Source organism: Ostrea edulis, chromosome 8, assembly GCF_947568905.1.
Source record: "Ostrea edulis chromosome 8, xbOstEdul1.1, whole genome shotgun sequence".
Taxonomy (NCBI): Eukaryota; Metazoa; Mollusca; class Bivalvia; order Ostreida; family Ostreidae; genus Ostrea; species Ostrea edulis.
The window spans coordinates 4,124,280-4,147,046 of record NC_079171.1 but is presented as its reverse complement, the minus strand read 5'-3'; the positions used below and the strand labels follow the sequence as shown (position 1 = coordinate 4,147,046).

Here is a 22,767-nt window from a genome sequence, read left to right as displayed (position 1 = left end):
CTTAATTACAAAAAAAAAATATATATAACTTTATATCCATGTCAAAGGACAAAAGGTATATTAATAAACATGGCTAGTTATTTGTTAAATGAAATTGAAAAACCAGTAAAACATTATTTTTACAGACAGCAGCGTAATGTCACAATTATCGGAATATCCATTTCGAACTTGAGTACATTAATAAAATATAGAAGGCAATATAGAAAGAATACTTTTTTATTAACAAAAATCCTGTAACAAAAATTTTAAGTATTTCCTAATACTTAACAAATTTTCAAAGAAATGACATTAGGTAAAAACAATGTTAAGAAATATACTGGCTTATTGACAAAAATATCTATAAATAGACATTAACATGCTTAATATCAAACTGTGCAAACTTATTCTTTAAACCCAGTTGCTAACCAAAAGAATTTCTAGCTAAACAAATGTTCAAAAATATTTAAAACCTGCATTGTTATTAACAGCATTATATCACAGGTAGATAATATTAAGCATAATACTCTATAACTATTGGATATTAAATATTATTATATAGAAATATGTGCTGCAACAATTAACCCTAATGTCATAACTTATACATCACAATCATAATAAGCAAATGATCAATGTTAAGTGTAAATCACATTTATCAGTTAAAATCAACTTAAACATCATTTTACATCAATTGCACATCCCAAAAATAACCAAATGATCACTGTCATATGTAAATTATAATAATCAGCAAATAAAGGCAGGACTTTAAATTTTCCTTTGATCAGTATTCAAGTAAAATACAAACTGTCGCATAAAATAAAAAAAAATAATAAAAAATACAAAAACATTAAAAGCAACCATAGGAAAAACTAACGAGTCAATGTCCTTAAACAATACCGTTGCTCTGTACTACATGTACATTCATTAAAAAAAGTAAAATGTCATCAAATTGTTATGTCATTAACAAATCTGTTTTGTAAAAAAAGGAAAAATAATGGAACTTAAACAGTTCAAAAAGTCCCAAACTTTATGCTTTTTCCAATTCCAAAAAAATCTGTCATAAAAAATGCACAACTTTAAACTGATTACACATTCATAAAACTGTTTACTGTTATCATTTTCAAAACTTGTACACTACACAGTCATTAAAAAGTTCAAAACGTAGTAATATCATCCCTTTGAAAAACTAGTAAAGAAATTACAGGCTAAGTCTCTTTGCGACACTTTTAGCCCTGGTACGTTGTGAAATAGGTTCATCGTCATCATCACCAAGGAGAGGTCGAGTTACTGAAACTACTGTGTTGGGGGTTGACGCCGATAAACTGCTGGGGGTGGTAGCAATGGAAGATGGTGTGTGCAATAAATGCATTCTTATCTGCTCTACAGTTTCACGAGTGCACGGTGTTGAAGGTGGTGATGGTGTTCTAGGAAGATGGTTGACTTGCCTTCTACAGCAGCATTTTATTTTCGAAAGCAAAAGATGCCTTATCACAATCAGAATAATGGCAAGTGTTGTGACAACTGCCCAGGCAAAAACACCTATTAAAAGTTAGAACAAGTAATTACAATTAACACTTTCATCAATGCATCAAACACAACATACAAATACAACAAGTAATTATCAAAAAAAAAAAATCTGTTCAGTTCATTCTCATGGATAATTAACATCAGTAGGGTTTCAAACTGACCTGCGGTCCCAGGCACGTCAAATTCTTCGGTAGATAATTGTAACCCTGGAATTTAAAAACACAAAACATTAGCCCAAAAATCATAATTGTGATAATCGTAATAGTCTCAACAAAGAATTTGCATGTCTACACAAGAATTTAACAATAAAGCTTTACAATTCATTTCTAAAAGAAATTGAAATTGGCTTAACATGTATGATATCTATTTATTAACATTTTTCAACAAAAGCAGTCCTACCTCGAGTTGTACTTTTCAATGACGCTGGCCCAATCCAAGCCCTCCCTTGTGTTCTTGCTGATGAAGTGGATGGTATTGTAGAAGTGGCCAACATCTTGGACTCTTCAGTAGGCATATCTGCAATACATTTTTTTTTTTTACACAGAGGTGGTGACTATTTTGGGGGTTTTTTTTCCTGGTAAGAAAAATACTACTTTGCTTTTTAATCTTTCAATAATATTTCTGAATTATACTCTTGTTAAATTGTTGTGTAAAACTACTGAGTCAACCTAGTTCAATTAAGGTTATCCATCCCTCAGGTGTCAGAAATTGAAAATGCTCTTTTCCATTATCAATTTATATGTTGATCAAGATTCGCAGTTGATATAGATATGTATTCTGGTGGATAATTGATAATCATTCAATCAGAACATAATAGAAAACATTTTTTTTTTTTATTTCATCATTATCTTATATATGTATGAGTTACCCCGCCTTGCTGAGGGATATATAACGTTAAAGCAGTCCTACCTCGAGTTTTACTTTTCAATGACGCTGGCCCAATCCAAGCCCTCCCTTGTGTATTTGCTGATGAAGTGGATGGCACTGTAAAGATGACCAACATCTTGGACTCTTCAGTAGGCATATCTGCAATACATTTTTTTTTACACAGAGGTGGTGACTATTTTGGGTTTTTTTTTCCTGGTAAGAAAAAAATACTACTTTGCTTTTTAATCTTTCAATAATATTTCTGAATTATACTCTTGTTAAATTGTGTAAAACTACCAAGTCAACCTAGTTCAACAAATGCAGTCCTACCTTGAGTTGTACTTTTCAATGACGCTGGCCTAATCCAAGCCCTCCCTTGTGTTCTTGCTGATGAAGTGGATGGTATTGTAGAAGTGGCCAACATCTTGGACTCTTCAGTAGGCATATCTGCAATACATTTTTTTTTTACACAGAGGTGGTGACTATTTTGGGTTTTTTTTTTCCTGGTAAGAAAAATACTACTTTGCTTTTTAATCTTTCAATAATATTTCTGAATTATACTCTTGTTAAATTGTTGTGTAAAACTACTGAGTCAACCTAGTTCAATTAAGGTTATCCATCCCTCAGGTGTCAGAAATTGAAAATGCTCTTTTCCATTATCAATTTATATGTTGATCAAGATTCGCAGTTGATATAGATATGTATTCTGGTGGATAATTGATAATCATTCAATCAGAACATAATAGAAAACATTTTTTTTTTTAATTTCATCATTATCTTATATATGTATGAGTTACCCCGCCTTGCTGAGGGATATATAACGTTAAAGCAGTCCTACCTCGAGTTTTACTTTTCAATGACGCTGGCCCAATCCAAGCCCTCCCTTGTGTATTTGCTGATGAAGTGGATGGCACTGTAAAGATGACCAACATCTTGGACTCTTCAGTAGGCATATCTGCAATACATTTTTTTTTACACAGAGGTGGTGACTATTTTGGGTTTTTTTTTCCTGGTAAGAAAAAAATACTACTTTGCTTTTTAATCTTTCAATAATATTTCTGAATTATACTCTTGTTAAATTGTGTAAAACTACCAAGTCAACCTAGTTCAACAAATGCAGTCCTACCTTGAGTTGTACTTTTCAATGACGCTGGCCTAATCCAAGCCCTCCCTTGTGTTCTTGCTGATGAAGTGGATGGTATTGTAGAAGTGGCCAACATCTTGGACTCTTCAGTAGGCATATCTGCAATACATTTTTTTTTTACACAGAGGTGGTGACTATTTTGGGTTTTTTTTTTCCTGGTAAGAAAAATACTACTTTGCTTTTTAATCTTTCAATAATATTTCTGAATTATACTCTTGTTAAATTGTTGTGTAAAACTACTGAGTCAACCTAGTTCAATTAAGGTTATCCATCCCTCAGGTGTCAGAAATTGAAAATGCTCTTTTCCATTATCAATTTATATGTTGATCAAGATTCGCAGTTGATATAGATATGTATTCTGGTGGATAATTGATAATCATTCAATCAGAACATAATAGAAAACATTTTTTTTTTTAATTTCATCATTATCTTATATATGTATGAGTTACCCCGCCTTGCTGAGGGATATATAACGTTAAAGCAGTCCTACCTCGAGTTTTACTTTTCAATGACGCTGGCCCAATCCAAGCCCTCCCTTGTGTATTTGCTGATGAAGTGGATGGCACTGTAAAGATGGCCAACATCTTGGACTCTTCAGTAGGCATATCTGCAATACATTTTTTTTTTACACAGAGGTGGTGACTATTTTGGGTTTTTTTTCCAGGTAAGAAAAAAATACTACTTTGCTTTTTAATCTTTCAATAATATTTCTGAATTATACTCTTGTTAAATTGTGTAAAACTACCAAGTCAACCTAGTTCAACAAATGCAGTCCTACCTTGAGTTGTACTTTTCAATGACGCTGGCCCAATCCAAGCCCTCCCTTGTGTATTTGCTGATGAAGTGGATGGTATTGTAGTGGTGGCCAACATCTTGGACTCTTCAGTAGGCATATCTGCAATACATTTTTAAAAGGAGCGGTGATTATTTTTTTTTAGGGGATCTACAACAAAAACAAAATGTTTACTTTCAGTTTCACTGTACACCCTCTAACAAAGGGAACGTTTCAAACTTCCGATTTCACATTCCCTGTATGTACCCCGAACCCGATCATACGAGTACTTATTTTAGATACCAGTCACAGTTAGAACTGAAAACACGAGTTATTAATTTGTTCTTGATATTTACAGAAACGTTCTAAGAATCAGTTAAGACTAAATTACATAATTAAATACCAATACACAAGTTGTACAAACGTAAACATTCCATAGTAAAAGACGCAGTGATTTGATTGGTTTATGAAAATATCACGTGGTCCTATTTTTCTCACGATACATCATTCGTTAAAAACCCCCTCCTCTTCTAGCAAATCACCACAACAACGACAAACAACGACTTGTCGTTCAAAAAATGATATATTAAGTGGTCAAATACACGTTAATTTGAAATAATGAAAACCCCAAGTACTACTTACTGAATACACTGGCACATTGATGTCCCCTAATGTCCCGCACTACTGGAAAGTCAGTAAGGGACTCCCACTTTCTGTTGACCACAATATCGATAGTACACATAGGGACGCGAATTTCACGGATTTGGGTTCTGGCACGATTAAGGAAAACACTGACACAATTGTTCTTGTAAGTTTTACACGTTACAACTCCACGTTTGTTCAGACATCAGTAGTAAGGGGGACAGTACACAGTCAGTATACAGTCAAGATGACGTCATGGGTTTTTCCCCACATAGGTCATTGAGGTCAGGGGTGAGTACACAGTCAAGGGGGAGTATACAGTCAAGGGGGAGTATACAGTCAAGGGGGAGTATACAGTCAAAGGGGAGTATACAGTCAAGGGGGAGTCCACAGTCAAAGGGGAGTATACAGTCAAGGGGAAGTCTACAGTCAAGAGGTAGTCTCACTTACGTCATAAGGGAGTATTTTTTAAAAATATGAATAAATACCCTGTAAATCTCAGTTGCGTTGGCATAACGATGGCAACTCAGGAAAAGCAGTACAAATGGAAAATTTTGGCCTGGAGTGCTTTAAGAAAAAATGAAAAGAAATGGACTTTACAAGAAAGTCAATGGTTTGACAGAAAAGAAGATTGCATTGTTGATTTTAAGGAAAAAATGAGAAATGGTTATGACATTGCAGACAGCTGGGGATCTGAAGAATACATATTGAAACGTAGAATTATGCCGAAAAAATACTTTCCACAGACCTTGAGAGAATCGGATTTTTACAGTTCAAGATGACATCATAGGGTATTGAAAACCCCGCCCACAGAGGTCATACGTTATGTATATATATAAATGGGAATACGGTGGTTTAGCAAAATCATTTTGATCAAAGATGGCTGAACAAGTGGTAATGATGGAACTTCTAACAAGTGATTGTGGAAATGATTGCAAAGGGATGTTAAAAGAGAAGTTGAAGAAAAAAATCGGGATTGTAGTACCTAGCTTTTTTGCAGTTGTTCTTATTATTTCTTTGTGCATCGCTGTCAGTGTTTTACACGAGAAGAAAAAACCTAATCAGGTAGACTGTGTTTTACGCCCTACTTTGGAAAAAGATGTTATTAAAACATGTTCATACGTGGATCGGTACCCACTCTCGAACGAAGTATATGCCATGATATGCATCAACGACACCATACAGATTGACATACGACGATTTCATGCTGGAAAACCGGGGAACAAAGGAATTACCTTGAGTAAAACACAGTGGCAGTACCTTAAAACATCTGTCGATCATATGGATGAATCTATTTTAAAAGCACAGAATCGTATATAAAGTGATGCATGAATAAAATGTTGAATTGTCAAAGCTTGAAACTATGGGCAAGACTGTGACATTTTCAGACAAGAAAACGATTATCTATATTCCCTATGAAGATCGAAAGGGGGAATGGATGACCATGGCTTTGGACAGATATCGTTTTCAAAGAAGAATACATCATGCATCAAAAGTTTTAAATCCTATACTGGAGAAAAATGTACAAATAATGCGTACTCAATTTCATACACAAAACTTGGAAACCCATAATGTTAAAGATCTGTAATGTCAAAATCTACAGCCAGTGTTTTCTACAGTCAAATTGAAGTCTACAGTCACTGACGTCGTGGGGTAGTATACAGTCAGAGGGTAGTCTACAGTCAGAGGGTAGTCTACAGTCACTGATGTCATGGGGGAGTATATAGCCAAAGGGGAGTATATAGCCAAAGGGGAGTCTACAGTCAGAGGGGAGTCTACAGTCAAGGCGGAGTCTACAGTCACGAACCACGTGATTAAATGATGTATAAATTTGATCGATTTGAATGATTTTCACCAGTCCTGAACAAGTCTCAGAGAGGATACGGGTTAACTTCATTTTTTTTATTGTGAGAGTTTTGATGTGGACAGAGATGGAGGATAAACATCAAAACCTTATTAAGGCAAACTACACTATATTGGTGAAGAAGATGATGGCAATTCGAGTCGCGGAACATTTGTATGCTTCAAACATAATTACCGACGAAATGAGGCAACGCATAGAAGCCGAGAAAACCAGTTACGACCAAAGCAGAAAACTGATTAGTATCATTTTACGTCGAGGATCGAGGGCTTTTGTGGGATTCCGAATGGCCTTAATGAAAGCCAATCAAGCTGATTTATCGAGACTCTTGATGAATAATGACGATGATACGAAGTCTGAATACGAAAAGAAATTAGCTATGGCAAGATCTTTAGTCATTCCTACCAAAGAAAGAGGAGATTCCGGAAACCAATCAAAGAAAGCTACACACCCTCAGTCTCAGGAGCCAAGATGTAGGATAAGTCTGGATGACTTTAATGACCTGTTCCTCACCGTCATGCCTTACAAGGGAACGGTTTACGTTCACATTCGCCATCTCGCAGAATCCCATGGTCGTCTCATTGCCACAAAGAAAGGAGTCACCTTTCCTTTGGCTCGTTGGTTAAAATTTGAATCCCTTCTTCCAGATATCCAAGACTACATAGACAACATTGGAAAGGAGAATGGAGAAGTGCAGTGGCATATTGGCGGAGGCGTGTTCGTCTCATTGTCACCCGGCTACCCTACAGTGGATATAAGACACTTTTGGAAGCCCGACGATGCCCCAGAACCCATACCGACAAAGAAGGGTGTCACTTTGAACGGAAACAAACTAGCCAGACTTAGAGATGCCCTTGAAGAAATGCATGAATCTGTTCCAGAGCTCAAAGACACCGAACTCTGTATGTTCAGCGAATCTCATCAAAATCAACTTGGAATGTTAGACTGTCCCGAATGTACCCCGTTCGGTTACGATGCCCAAGACAATATGTCCAAGGAATGCAATGTGGGAGATTTACAGGACGTGAAATCGATTGAGAGTGATCTTGATTGACCTAATGACCATGAACACTGAATTCAAAATTAATGATGAGAATAATTATATATACACATGTTTGTTTTTCATTCGAAATCTAATAAAAATGAATAGTAATTAGTTGCCTGTCTTAATTGGTTTGTTACTTGAATATAAAAGGTGATAATCAAAGATGGATCATCATTGGAACGCAGTATGTCAAACTACACGGATTACTTGAAGGATCTCTACTACACTCCCGGTAAACCGGGAGCATTTGCTGGTCCCGAAAAATTGTATCAAGCCGTTAAACAGGAAGGCAAATACAAGATTGGCAGAAGGAGAATAAGACAATTTTTAAACAACGAAGACTCATATAGTCTTTATAAGCCTATTCGTAAGACGTTTCCGCGCTCTAAAGTAATAGTGAACACAATCGACTCTATGTGGGATGGTGACTTAGCCGACGTCAGTAATATTGCATCTCACAACGACGGTTACAAATTCTTATTGGTTTTAATTGACATATTTAGTCGATATTTATTTATAGTCCCCTTGACAAATAAACATCATCAAAACATCATCGATGGTTTAAAATCAGTTTTTCAAACTGGACGAAAACCACACACCCTTAGAACAGACAAAGGTAGCGAATTCAAAAATCGTTGGGTAAAGACGTTTCTGAAAAAAGAAGGAATTAACGTGATATACACACAAAATGAAACCAAAGCAAATTATGCGGAGAGAGTGATTCGTACCATGAAGAACCTTATGTATCGCTATTTCATGAAAAACAAAACTTACCGATTTGTGAATGTGTTGCAAGACTTGGTGAAAAGTTACAACAACAGACCTCACAGATCTTTGGGTGGCAATGCTCCCCTTACTGTCAACCAGGGAAATGCTGATGAAATAAGACTCGATGCTTATCTTGCGGGAACAAAACCAAAATCGGATCTGAGAAAAAAGAATGGTAACCAGCATACATCCAAGAAAACAATGAAAAAAAGAGTAAAACCATTTTTCAAGTTAAAAGTTGGAGATAATGTCAGGATATCACAGCTTAAACACCCTTTTCAAAGAGACTATCAACAGAAATGGACAGAAGAATTTTTCAAAGTCGTTAAAAGATACAAAAGGGGTCAAATACCTGTATACAAAGTACAAGATTTGGCAGACGATCCTATAGAAGGCACCTTCTACCAATCTGAGCTTCAAAAAGTTGTCAAGTCTGAAGATGTTGCCTATAGAGTTGAAAAAATTCTTAAAAGGAGGCGTCGTGGAAAAACCAAAGAAGTATTTGTAAAATGGGAAGGATGGCCTAAGAAATTCAATTCTTGGATTCCAGAAAGCTCTCTGGAAAAGCAATAAAAGTCACTAATTTCTACAAGATGTGTTCATTCAAAATGAGCGTTCGGATGGTGTTGACGTCTACGGACAGTTCTGATTATTTTGACAATAAACCAAATTGTTATCGAGTTCAATTGAATAAACAGATTCAATTCGACGGATATTGGACTGTTGCCCTGACAGAATTTTCCTCAGAAAGCTGGATTACATCCAAAAAAGAATCTGAGTTGTTTGTGTGTTGTGATATTTGTGAAGAAACTCTTATTGGTGGAAAAGAAGCACCTCTCCTAAGACGCATATACCTGGGGAAGAAACCAGAAAATATCACTTACCCACTACCGTATTACATTCCAGTAAAAATCGGCCAATTGCAGCAGATTGGCATATATATAACAGACAGAGAAGGAAACTTAGTGTCATTCTTAGACGGACCGGTGACCGTAACACTTCATTTCAAGAAGTTTCCTTACGTTCTGTGAAGATGAATAGCCAAACTTACGTCAGTGATCCCAGAATGTGGGAAATCTTTTACAAGAACATGGCAGAGAAAAAGTTCAACCCTTATAGATACAAGCCTAAACAAATTGGAAGAGGTGTGAAAAGTTATAAGTCTTATGTCATTCCATTGAGACCTCACTCACAATTAGAATCAGTACAACAAACCAGCACTCAAATGACCCCAGTGACTGCGGTGGAGGAAAGAGCTAAGATCGAACATGCCAAGGATGTCAAAGAGGGTGTTCCATTCGTCAAGGTGCAGGGGAGTATAAAAAGGCCACGTTCTCAATCGTCTGTCATTCCTTCCAAGAAATCGAAACGAACAACATCTCAAAGGAAGAAGTCGTCTAAGCCTGCAAAACAACGAAAAAAGTCAGGAAAAACGACACAGAAGACAATTAAGAAAAAGCGAGGAGCACCAGGCAAGAAAACACAATCGAGAAAGAAGAAAGAGTTTAAGATTGACAGTTACAGGAGTATCTTTAAACAGTAGAAATGGCCTTTTTAAGCAGTGATAATAAAGACATAGCTCAACCTATGGAACTGTCTCTTTTTGCGTCTCCAACAAATCAGGTAGCGGTCGAAAAAGTGTACTTTACAGAAGCAAGACCGATTTCTAGCATAGGAGTATCCGATACACCAATCGAAATCGTAGTATCTGGTTCGGGGGCAGAATACATTGATTTAAAAAGGAGTAAATTGTATGTGAAAGCCCGAATTTTGAAAGCAGATGGAACGGCGCTGGCAGAAAATGAAAAAACGGGCATTGTAAATTTACCACTTCAAAGTATGTTTTCCCAGATGGATGTCTACTTGAACAACAAATTAGTTTCTTTCAACACAAACAACTATCCGTGGAAGGCCTATTTCAAGACAATTTTATTCAGCGGGAGAGACGAACTTAGTTCACAGAAACAATCCGAGCTGTTTTTTAAAGAAGAGGGAAACCTGAGTGACGCCAATGCATACAATGGGGGGAATGCTGGACTGGTCCTGCGGTATGGATACACTCAGCAAAGTGCAGTCTTTGAGTTGGAAGGAAACCTGATGGAAGATGTCTTTGATATAGATAAATATTTGATAAACGGGGTAGACATTTACATCAAACTCTTTAGATCCAGTGCCCCGTTTGTCATTATGTCGGCTGAATCTTCACCAGCTTTCAAATTAGAGTTACTGGACGTTGTGTACAAAGTAGCCAAAGTGCGAGTAGACCCCGGCGTTCTACTGAACCATAGTAAACAGATAGAAGCAACCCCCGTGAAGTATACTATCATGCGAAATGAATTGAAAATGAATACTATTCCTAAAGGATCCACAGAGTTTTACTGGGACAACATTTTTCCTCAAGCGGTCCCCGATCGCATCGTGGTGGCCTTGGTGGACCAGAAAGCCGTCAATGGGGACTACACCGCTAACCCCTTTAACTTTGAGCATATGGGGTTAACAGACGTCGGAATATACGTTAACGGAGAAAGTGTACCCGGTAGACCGCTCAAAACAGACTTCTCAGCGGGACTGTATTCAGCAGCTTACGCTCGTTTGTTTGAAGCCTCGGGAAAATGGAACAATGATGCCGGACTGATCATCACTCGTGATAATTTTGGAAGTGGATATTCGCTGTTTGTTTTCACTATTGATTCCTGTGGATTTGGAGAAGAGTATTTAAATCTGATTCGTCGGGGAAACACCAGACTGGAACTGAAATTTAAACAAGCAACAACTAAAGCTGCTAACGCAATTGTATTTGCTACCTTTTCATCTCTACTGGAAGTCGACAAATCACGTGATATCAACTACATTCAACCATGAATTCGACACAGCTGCTAAATATGGTGAAAACGGACCCCTGCTTAAGATGCTATGTGAAAGGTGTATTTGCTAGTAACACATTACCCCAAATCGTTACAAGGTATCCGAGTGCCTTCATCGTCAATACACAACCTTTACCAATGCCTGGAGAACATTGGGTGGCAATAATCGTGCGAAGTCCATCCCAAGCAGAGTTTTTCGACAGCCTTGGGAAATCACCAACTCATTACAATCAAGACATTCAAAACTTTTTGAGGATGAGCAGTGTACAATGTAATTTCAAGTCTATACGACTACAGCCTCGTAATTCCGATTTGTGTGGACTTTATGTATTAGTATTTTTAATTGCAAGATTGTGTTTCAAAAACTCGATAAATGATGTGTATGCTTTATTTTCTAAAGACATTCAATCCAATGATGATTTTGTGAAACGTTTTATGTATGATTATTCTGTCATTAAAATTAATCATGAAACATAGATAGAGAAGTTATTTTTATACTGTCATTGAATAAGTTTGTTAATATATATATATGTGCGCGTAGCATTACGCTGGACTTCAGTATGAGGAAGCCTGGCTACCGAGGAACATGGCAACAGAGAACATAAACGATTGGTGGAACACTCGTTCCTTGCTTCCGTTTTCGGCACCTTCCACAAAGCGGTAAAACGCATTTTACTAAAACACTTTTACAAAACGCCAATGGCATGTTCTCTATGCCTGTTGATAGAATAATTTATGCTTATTCTGAACATCAACCCATGTTTGAGGAAATGAAGCAGACGATACCAAACCTTTCATTACATCAAGGAATGCCTTCAAAAGAAGACATAGAGCAGTACACAGAGGGTGTCAGTCACACTATAGTGGTACTGGATGATCTCATGTTACAAGTTGCGCAATCACAAGATTGTGTGCATCTATTCACGGTGACATCTCATCATAGAAACGTGACCACCGTGATGTTGTCTCAGAACTTATACCCGCCGGGAAAATACGCCAGGACCATTTCACTGAATTGTCTTAATGTCATTTTGTTTAAGAATTACCGCGATTCCCGACAGATCATCACCTTTGGATCTCAGATCTTACCAGGACAAGTTCCTTTTTTCAAAGCAGCCTATGAATCTGCGACTCGACCCAATTTCGGTTACTTACATGTTTGCCTGGAACCTACACAGAACAGAGAGTATCAGTTAAGAACACGCATTCTTCCGGGAGAAGAGATGATTATTTACCAACCTCTATAAATAAGTATGATTTGATGTGTTCGCCTCATTATTCAAAGATGAAGCAAACGGTGAAGAAACACGAGGCTTTTTTAAAGTTTCTTGTCTGTGCAGACAATGCCCAGCAAAAAGTAATCGTTAAAGCCTTGAACAGTGAACAGTACGATGTGCTCAGTGAAATAGCACTTAACATTTACACCGGAACTTATCCTCTGACTAAAAAGTATATAAACCAACTGAAACCTTATGAATCATGCATTCGATCCTTGGGGTCCAGAGAAGTCAGCAACCGAGAGAAACGTCGCATACTATTGAAAAACATTCCTTTAGTGCCGCTTCTACTTAAACCCATTGTTCAACATTTCAAAGGAAAATGGCAAAGGAAATGATACTTGTACCGAAACTGAAATATGAACGTTTACTTCAAAAATTAGAACCTGCTGATACGTCATCCCGAGAAGTCGACCGAACTTCGAAGCAATCCTCAGAAGGTCAAGAACAAACTGCCAGTGACTTAGTGGATAAAACTAATTTGTTACAAACTGGAACAGGTTACGTCGCTAAGAAGATGAAGGTTGGGAAACCTCCTGGAATTTCCAATGTTCGGCGGAAGAAGAAAAACGTACCCTGGCTCACATATTGACAGTGTAATAACAACGAATAATGTCTTTTATCATTTTATTTGTGTATTTATCATTCAATAAAAAAAACAAAAACGTCAAAATATTTCGTTTTATAATCAAAATCCAAATGGCAACGTGTCTAAATTAGGAAGAATTCTCCTTTTAGTGTAAACCATCTTATAATTTTTAGTTTCAACCCTATTTAACAATTTTCGCTTTCTGCTGTCTCTCGATATTTTACAAGGGTTGACAATTTCAATTTGTCGGTCGTGTGAGGTACAGATTATCGACTTGATAGCCTGGAAATTGATAAGTTTCGAGTTGGCCCAGTTAAGTGTAAACCCTCTAACTTTGCATTCTTCTTTTCCCGACAGTGTGCGGTAAGCGTAGTTTTTAGGACCCCCAGAAACGAATTCGACAATGTACCCGTCTTGTGGAGAGATTTCATTAGTCAATTCTCCCAGGTGATTACCTATGGGGAGATAATTCAAGTTGTCCGACTTTTTTGTCTTGAAGATGACACTGTCTGTATCGAAATACAAGACGTTCTCGTTTAATTTGTCGAGAACGCCATACAATTTCAGTCGAGCCCACATGGTGGTAAAAGAGGCCAAGAATATATTAGTTTTATTGTCGAATGACGCGAATAGGGGGTTGTTACTCCATTCTAATTGAAGAATGTCTCTCGAAACAATGTGAAAGTTGTGTGGTACCTTTGTAGGATCTGAGAGCATTTGAAAAAAATTTTCGGCTTCCGATTCGTGAATGAACACGGATTGTTGCATGCCCAACCTCTGACCAAATTTCCCCCAAAAGCTATTCAGACAAAGTTTCGCTAAACATCGCAAACCGGGATTTTTTTAAATTTTTTCATACTCTAATTGGATACCTTCGTTTTCTTTGTATTCCCTAATGTATTTTCTTTTGGTCTCTTCCGTGTCGCATTCGGCCGGAAATCCGGAAGCCTCCTGTTTTATTTTTAAAAACATGTTCACATACTGAGCGAATAATCCCCCCTCACACGACTCGACATCGTATTTGGAAGACTCGGCAAAATGATAAACTTCATAGATTTTCAAGATTTCGTACCCTTTTGACGTTGCCATTTGAATTTCAGGAGTACACCACGTGCCCGTGATGGATCTCTCTTCAACAGAGCATGTACATTCATTTTGATTTTCACTGTCTGCACACGTTTTACAAAGTGGGAACTTCAATTTTCCATTCGAATTGTATGGAAGTACGGGATGATAAAGTTTTCTAGGGGGGAGAATTTTTATTTTAGCCAGTCCAAAATATTGCGACAAGTCCTGAAAATCGTCCGTTATGATGGTCGGATGGCCGACGGGATACCGACAATACTTGTTGGTCCAGGGATAGAGACTGGTAAAATCGAAATATTGGATTGTTTCGTCTTCTGCAGCTTTATAATGCAGTTTGATGGCATTGGTGCGACCACCGAAAAAACTGTCACGTGGGTCGAGTCTGTCTTGGAGATCTAGGGTGGACACGAATTGTTGCAAAGCTACATTCTTCTCCAATTGAAATTTAAATTGATGCTCCCACACAATGACCAATTTGTATCCCAGATTTTTCAATTCCTTTTCTCTGTGTTTGGTCATGTCGTACAATTCTTTGATGGTCTGATTGGTAGACGGGTGTTTGATGGTATTCCTATCGTCTGGGAAACAGTTGGGACAACCGTGGAATACACAACCTGTACCAAAATGAACAATATCAATCCTCAATACATTCGTAATTAAGTCCAGGTACGCCGCCGCCGCCGCCCCCCCCCCCTCCAGTTTAGGGGGAAAACGGGGGGGCAAAGGTTAAAATAATAAGCTCTTACCATAGAATTCATAAATGGTTCCGTTTCCGCCAGGAATCTTGACAAACCCGTCACATCTGTAATTGGTCCCTGGCACTTGGAATTCACCACCGTTGAGAGCGTGGGAAATGACAATGGGGTTACCCCGCTGACGACTTTTTTCCATCAACCACTCCAGCCACTGGATGGAAATTTTGCTGTAATTGTCGCGCTTCGTGTATCCTTGAGATGGTACTACTGCCACGGGACTTTTGAAATGTCGTTTTCCTATCTGTACATTGTCGTCCTTTCTTAAATCGACGAGAGACGTCCAAGAATCACCGAGATGGACCCCCTCTAAACTCTTATGATGACGAATGTCGTACAAATCCGATTCACCATCTTTGGTGATTTCTATTTTACTTTTTCCCTTCAAAAAGAGCGACTTGAATATCCCCATGCAGACACTTGCAATGGTGACAAAATCAAAGGGGTCGACTCCACCCGAGCTCGTTTTCTTGATGATTCCGTTTGCTTGAACCGTTTCCTCTGTTAGAGTTGTCACCTTGATCACCAAGTTTCTAAATTCTAGACACCCCCGCCTCAATATATCAACGTCCGAGCGACAATATTGCAACATTTCTTCTCGAAAGTTAAAGGTTTCGTCTCGTTTCGTTGCATGCCATTCGGCAAGCTTTTTCCGCTCCCCGGCCGACATGAAATCGTATCCGTAGTACTTCAACTCTGGATACGGCCCCACGTAGTTTTGATTGGCTTTAGTATTAAATAAATGGGGAAAGTATCCCTTACAGAGTTCCTGTAGACCGAAGGCATCTGGTATTTTGGCAAGCTTCATGGGCAGGAAATTGAGGGAATCCACAAAAGTCAAATTTAATTTGTGCGCAATGTGCATGTACATGATTTTAGAACCGTTGTAAATGATCTTGCTAGGTCGAATAGAGTGACGGTCTATGAGCACTTCTAAAACCGGATACAAGTCGAAACTTTTGGCATTGTGGGCAATCAAGATCGAATTTTTACAATGTTCACTGGTGACGAAAGCACAGAACTGCTCGGCGGCGTTGTCGCCAGAAAACACCACTTCCCTTTTTCCACAAGTGTCGGGACAAGGGGGGTTCACATATTCACCTTTATGGGTTCGGGAGCATTGCTCACACCGTGTTCCGCAGTAACTACAGGAGGCGCCCTCCACCAGTTCCCTTTTCTCACATATGTGACAGGTGGTCTGCAGCACGGCAAAGTTGACTTTGTGTTGTTGTAGACCACAGGACGGATCACGACAGTTCTGACAGAGTCTACAGTCTACACACTGGCGTTCTTTTTTGACACATTGGTCGCATCTGATGCAAGACGGTCGATACCCTTGCTCGCAATGAAAGATGTCCTCTTGACGCGTCTCAAAATCGTAGAAAATAAATTTTTTGTCTCTTTTTTCTAAATCACATCCACACGGTTTTTGATAACAATGATGTTCTCCTATTTGATATTCTAGACAGTTAGGGCACTGCCATTCTTGACAAACGTGCAAGTCGGGAGAGCGTTTACAGCAATGTAGAATGACCCTACATTTTTTACATTGGTGAAACAGTTCGCAAGGAGGAGGATAACTCTCTTTCTTGACGACTCTTTGTTTTTTATGACGTTTAAAACACGCCACGGAACGACAGACCCGTCCACAGGTTCGACAACCTATTTGGACATTTGTTTCTGGACAGTGGTCATGTAAGCAAACCTCACACGAGGTGGTACACGTGTGTTTGGATTTATCATTATACGGTTTTAAACAAGTATGGCAAAAATACGATGCCTTAAAAAAGCCTTGTATGCTGGCAATCCCGTGCCAGTGTTTTTCAGTTTCTGTGTCCACGTGATATAAATACAGACGTGGCTTGTCCTCGTCCTCCGTCACCCTGACAAATTTATTCCCTACTCTTGAGGACACAACGTTGATACAGACACCAAGTAAGGTTTCGAATGGTTCGATGTCGTTCAAACCTAAATATCTGTCAGTAGGAACTCCGGCTCTTTCACACAGCCACATCGCCAACTCCGTTTGCATTTTTTTTCTCGAGGTTTTCAAGATATTGTTGTAATAGGATCGAGTAACAGTACGGTGCTTGATGATATGGTCGAACATTGTTCCGGCATCTTTCCCCACTAAATTTGTCCACGTAACAGCATCTACTTTTTCACACGTTTTCAGGTAACAGAGACCAATGGAAATGGCCATACATACGTTGTTATCATTTTGTACGTGAAAAAGCGATCTCTTTCTTTCTACGCTATTTTTAGGACCAAAGAGAGACGTGATGGGTAATTTTCTAGGGTTACCTCCCCCTTTGGGCAAATCGATGGACCCTATGGTGATCAACAGATTTTCGTCCACGGACAAGCTTTCGTTCGAATTAAGTACTTTGGTGATCTCGGACAGGACGACATCTGCATTCAGATTTTCCCAGGATTGTAGCGGCACGACGATCGGATTGTTTAAACTCGAATGACTGATGACCACCCTTCCCAGATCCGCATCGTGACCCCGGGCCTCTGACAACAGGTCGTCGAACATATCGTGCAACTTGTTATGTATATCTAACAATTTATCCCCCTTCCACTGCTCGTTAAATTTGACCTTAAACGTGGTGTCGCGGGCCAAGTTTTTCTTAAATGTTCGAGTGTCTCTCTTCCAAATGAAATAGGGTTTTTCTAATGGGTCTTCAGACTCTTCCCCACCCCCAACCTGCCCACTCGTAGAGGGTTGATTACCATCTTTGAGAGATGGTCGGATTTTTTTGGTAGGAGATTCCATATCAGACAGAACCTCTTGCCACAAGTTGTCGATGTGCTTTTCCCATTGGAGTTCATGTAATCGGTCCTTAACCTCAACATCATCGTCTAAACCATTTGCCGTTGCAAATAACCGCACAGAGTCCGGATCCTCCAAGGAATCCAAGATTTCTTTTAATAAGCTACCATCCATCATCTTCTAAATGAATAAAAGTATACATTTACTGGACACTTATACTTATTTTCAAAATTAATGCTGAAGTGTAGTAAGAAGTTGAATAGGTTCAATCTCTAAGAAAAGAAAGAGAGCATGCTATTTCACATTTTTTTTAACTCAATCTCCCCACTTTCATCCGATATTCAAGTAAAAATCAATTCCAAACTTTTGAAAAACCTTTTAATTGGTAATATGAGGTAGATTTAAAACAAATCATTTGTATAATCATATATAAAAAGTAAAATTAAACATCGCTAAAATCACATTTTTTGTTGCATCTAAAAAATATATATGGGTTAAACAACCAGACTTTTTTGTGTCAGGCGTTTTTATAAATCACACAAGTTAATAATTAATAACAAAAATACTTGTCAACAAACATGAAATGCTTTGTAGACAAAAATACATCAAACATGAAATGTTTTGTTGACAAAAATACATAAACCAGTAATCTCAGAATTTTTCAAAAATAAAATAACACGTCATATAATTAAAAAAAATTGTCTAAACTACAGAAAAAATACATCTTCATTTTTTCCAGCATTTTGAAAACACTCATTTGGTAAATCATCAGATATAATGGGAGTGATTTCCCTTTCCTTTTCTTCAAGGAAAAATAAAAAAACAACAAGGTAGTGTAAAATAACTATTAAATGGTTGTATACAAAAAAGACTTCCAACAGTTATTCTGGTACACTAAATTGGAATTAGACCTGTCACATAATTTTTTTTCTAAAATCATTTGCAAATACGCTTTTCAAAAACTGCAAGATATCTATTCCCTTCATAACAAGTATCACTTCATCAAATATGAAATGATTTGCTTTTACAAAAAACCTAAAAACAGTCCTCCCACAATTCTAAAATGAAATTACACCTCTGTCACTTCAGTACAACTGCAGAAAAAATGACATCTACATTTTTTTCCACAACAGTTTAAAAACACTCACTTGATAAATCATACAATACAAATATGGGAGTGATTTCCCTTTCCTTTTCTTCAAGGAAAAATAAAAATCTCCACTTTCACCAATCTCTATTTCAGTCAACAAGGTAGTGTATGTAAAATACCTATTAAATGGTTGTATACAAAGAAGACTTCCAACAGTTACCGGTATTCTGGTACACTAAATTGGAATTAGACCTGTCACATGATTTTTTTTCTAAAATCATTTGCAAATACGCTTTTCAAAAACTGCAAGATATATATTACCTTCATAATAAGTATTACTTCATCAAACATGAAATGATTTGCTTTAACAAAAAACCTAAAAACAGTCCTCCCACAATTCTAAAATGAAATTACACCGCTGTCACTTCAGTACAACTGCAGAAAAATAACATCTACATACATTTTTTTCCACAACAGTTTAAAAACACTCTTTTGATAAATCATACAATACAAATATGGGAACACTTTTTCCTTTCCTTGAAGGAAAAATTTGAAAAAAAATCAGCTGTGTCAAACTCCAATATCAGTTCATTAAAATAACTAAAATAATTTTTTAGCAGTTTGGAATCTTGTGTGAGATGAAACAGGTGATTCAATTAGTGTTTTAGTGCTAGTTGTGGAGGTATCCGTTGTCAGAGTTGTTTCCAGTGAAAGTGTAGGACTAAGGTTTGAGGAGGAGGTTGGTGTCGATGCCGCCTGAGGTGGGGTATGTGGATGGTTAAGAGGAATGTTCTCTGGTGCATTAGGGGGGTTCTCTGGTGCATTAGGGGGATTATTCCTGCATTCACATGGGCAACGGAGCAATTTCTTCTTAATACATTGTTTAACAGCAACTACAATAACTCCCATGGTTGTAATAAGAGCCCACGTTAAGAAACCTTCAAATATAAAATATAATTGGTGTCAACATAAAGTCTAATAATGATGCAATTTTTTCTTTTCTTAATACATATCCAAACATAATCAAAGAATGTACAATGATTCTTAAATTTACTGGATTATATTTCAAATTACAACTCAAATTACTAAAGTGATGTTAAGGTAAAGTGATGCTGTATCTAAAGTTAAATTCTAATAATCAGTACCTTGACCCAAAAAATAAAATAAAATAAAAAAACATTGAAATAATATTTTGATTAAAAACCTGATGCATCAAATACTGTATCATAGTCATTGTCTGAAGATACAGCCTACAGTCTGTTTAATTCAATTTCAGATGCTGAGGGAAGTTTCTTCCTTTTATGATTAAAGATTTTCCGTTCTTAAATATTTGTTTTCTAAACAATGTCTTGTTCTCTTTAGATTTATACACAAGTTTAAATTGTTTCTTTGATGGAAATACAAACACTTACTAAAGTACAAATACACATTCCTATGTTAATGCACAAGCGTATGATAATATGCTGACCTGTTGCTGTTTGTACATCAAACAGTTGGTCATCGTCCTCATCATCATCATGTTTATGGGATCCTAAAATAAAACAATTTTTTCTTTGAATATACTTGTAATATATATTTAGTATACATAATTATCAATTTTCCGTTACACACTGGTACATTTAACACATCATCATCATCATACTCATGGAATAATTTTTTTCTTCATTTTTGAATTTTTTTAAATATTTTATATAAATAATTATTGATTTTTCACTAAGCACTGACCTGCAACAATTTTAGAACCAAGATTTAGGGAGTTGTAGGTCCTGCTTGGTGGTGGTGGTGATGGCAACTTCTGGGTCTCAGCTGTTGTTATTATCGGTGGCGGTGATGGCAACTTCTGGGTCTCAGCTGTTGTTATTATCGGTGGCGGTGATGGCAACTTGTGGGCCTCAGCTGTAGTTGTTAACGGTGGTGGTGATGACAACTTCTGTGTCTCAGCTGTTTTTGGTATCGGTGGCGGTGATGGCAACTTCTGGGCTTCAGCTGTTGTTGTTATCGGTGGCGGTGAGGACACATTCGATTCTGTAAAAAAAAATAGTAACTTGCAATGTCTGCTTATTGTCGGTAATAGTCATATTTTGCTTGCATTGAAGAAGTCAATTAAATAATGTTTATATTCTATGTTTTATGGGGTGAGCTTTGTATGAATTGGTAATAGCCTTCTCCTCATAAAGATGATTATGGAAGTGTAAATAACTTGTTTACTTTTTTTTTTTTAGAAAGTGGGATAAGAAAAGACAACAATTTCAATACATGTACACAACCTCATAAAATAAAATATCATTTTTAAATCAAATATATTTTAAAAATTAAGTGATGATCCTTTTGTATCAACGCTTTCTCCATACCATCTTATTGACCTATTACCATTGCATTCGGAACACCTCGTATTTCATTCAACGGTTACATTTCCGGTAAGAGTTATCTTTCTTGTTTATGTAGTGATTATGAATCCGCCACTTTTTTTAATATAACCCCCCCCCCTTTTTTTCTTCTGTTGCCATAACAATCTGATTTGTATGATGTAAAATATATGTACGCTAAGCATGTACATTATCTTTCTTTATCATTATGTATATGTATATTTACACTTCAAGTTCCATATTACTGGTAATATCATATGGCCGATGTATAACATGAACACAGTCATATTCTAATCATATTGTAGTATGTACACCAAATAAAATTTTACTTACGTGGGCACCTGTTGAAATTTCGGTCTCTTATTACTGGCCAATTTGTTACCACCCTGTCGGTCACAAGCTGGACTTCACAGTTGAAAACCCGTATTTCACGTACAGTGTCTATATAGGCGGAGCGCATCATCCGAACACAGCGGCTCCCAGATTTAGTACAATCATAAATTCCTTCAATGGGCCAGCACAGTTTCTTACAATTATCTGAAGCACCATTAATCAGGAATATCCACATCAAACATAACCATAGGTCTAACGGTCTCGCCATCATGCCGTGATGGGTGCGCGGGTAAATCCTGCACGGGTTTTTGATCACATGACCTCCCTCCATCTCCTCTCTCTCTCTCTCTCTCTCTTAACAAAATCAGAAAAGGGGGGTATAAGCCTAACACCTTGATCTGTAAATGTAATAGAAGCAAAAAAAAATTAAAAAAAAATCCAAAAAACTCGGATAGAGAAAATTGATTTAATTTATAAATAACATCCTTTATTACAAAGTTGTTGACTGATTTGTCCAAAGGTTTAAGTAAATCACATTTAGCCCTCGTTTACTACATTTAATGTTATATATAAAATGTCAGTTTTGTATATCAGTGTCAGACTTGCGGTAGGTGAACCTCACTGATAAAATTTAAACAGCAATTTAATCGAATGGTTAATTACATAGCAAATGCGAGGTTAACGCTTTATCTTCTTTGAAATGAATAATTTACATCATAACCTGCTAGACTAGTATACTTTACGATCACGAGTTAAAAATCACTCTTTTTTTAACATAACTTAAATAGAGAACAAGTCATAATCATAATATGCTGTAACACCCCTGCGCTGATGTTGCAAGATAGATTGATAGCGCTAAGATTAATATCATGATTAAATCAAAAGGACACATTGAATAAAGAATACAAAGAACTAGATACTGTACATATTCTCTTACATAGTTGAATAAAGATGCTACATTGGATTGAAACGAGGTGACATGAATTCCTTTTTTTTCTTACAATACCTGTGTTTACAGGTGTAGAAAAAAAA

The 22,767-nt window shown here is 37.1% G+C and overlaps 6 protein-coding genes across 7 annotated transcripts; 3 read left to right on the top strand and 3 right to left on the bottom strand.

The window, feature by feature from the left end:
- Window positions 1–200: 200 nt before the first annotated feature.
- On the bottom strand, window positions 201–5,130 carry LOC130049811 (uncharacterized). Its single transcript, XM_056147916.1, has 10 exons — window positions 4,929–5,130; window positions 4,293–4,409; window positions 4,005–4,121; window positions 3,497–3,613; window positions 3,209–3,325; window positions 2,701–2,817; window positions 2,413–2,529; window positions 1,903–2,019; window positions 1,665–1,709; window positions 201–1,515 (listed from the first exon to the last, which is right to left on the bottom strand). The coding sequence occupies exons 1-10, from the start codon at window positions 5,026–5,028 to the stop codon at window positions 1,175–1,177; spliced, it is 1,305 nt and encodes a 434-aa protein (XP_056003891.1). The 5' UTR covers window positions 5,029–5,130; the 3' UTR covers window positions 201–1,174.
- Window positions 5,131–5,371: 241 nt separating this feature from the next.
- LOC130049814 (uncharacterized) lies at window positions 5,372–10,060 on the top strand. Its single transcript, XM_056147923.1, has one exon. The coding sequence runs from the start codon at window positions 6,773–6,775 to the stop codon at window positions 7,841–7,843; it is 1,071 nt and encodes a 356-aa protein (XP_056003898.1). The 5' UTR covers window positions 5,372–6,772; the 3' UTR covers window positions 7,844–10,060.
- LOC130049369 (uncharacterized) lies at window positions 8,021–9,175 on the top strand. Its single transcript, XM_056146823.1, has one exon. It carries the CDS (start codon window positions 8,021–8,023, stop codon window positions 9,173–9,175), a length of 1,155 nt encoding a protein of 384 aa, XP_056002798.1.
- An 87-nt stretch (window positions 10,061–10,147) lies between the features above and the next one.
- LOC130049368 (uncharacterized protein F54H12.2-like) lies at window positions 10,148–11,464 on the top strand. The gene has a single exon (XM_056146822.1). It carries the CDS (start codon window positions 10,148–10,150, stop codon window positions 11,462–11,464), a length of 1,317 nt encoding a protein of 438 aa, XP_056002797.1.
- Window positions 11,465–13,356: 1,892 nt separating this feature from the next.
- On the bottom strand, window positions 13,357–17,848 carry LOC125662181 (uncharacterized). The gene is made up of 2 exons (XM_056147832.1): window positions 15,165–17,848; window positions 13,357–15,032 (listed from the first exon to the last, which is right to left on the bottom strand). The coding sequence occupies exons 1-2, from the start codon at window positions 17,707–17,709 to the stop codon at window positions 14,176–14,178; spliced, it is 3,402 nt and encodes a 1,133-aa protein (XP_056003807.1). The 5' UTR covers window positions 17,710–17,848; the 3' UTR covers window positions 13,357–14,175.
- A 459-nt stretch (window positions 17,849–18,307) lies between these two features.
- Window positions 18,308–22,066, bottom strand: LOC130049815 (arp2/3 complex-activating protein rickA-like). 2 transcript variants are annotated; one of them, XM_056147925.1, is made up of 4 exons: window positions 21,736–22,066; window positions 20,762–21,061; window positions 20,505–20,567; window positions 18,308–19,974 (listed from the first exon to the last, which is right to left on the bottom strand). In XM_056147925.1, the coding sequence occupies exons 1-4, from the start codon at window positions 22,064–22,066 to the stop codon at window positions 19,637–19,639; spliced, it is 1,032 nt and encodes a 343-aa protein (XP_056003900.1). In that variant the 3' UTR covers window positions 18,308–19,636. The 2 variants fall into 2 exon arrangements, with proteins under 2 accessions (XP_056003900.1, XP_056003901.1); XM_056147926.1 differs by lacking the exon at window positions 20,505–20,567.
- Window positions 22,067–22,767: the final 701 nt, after the last annotated feature.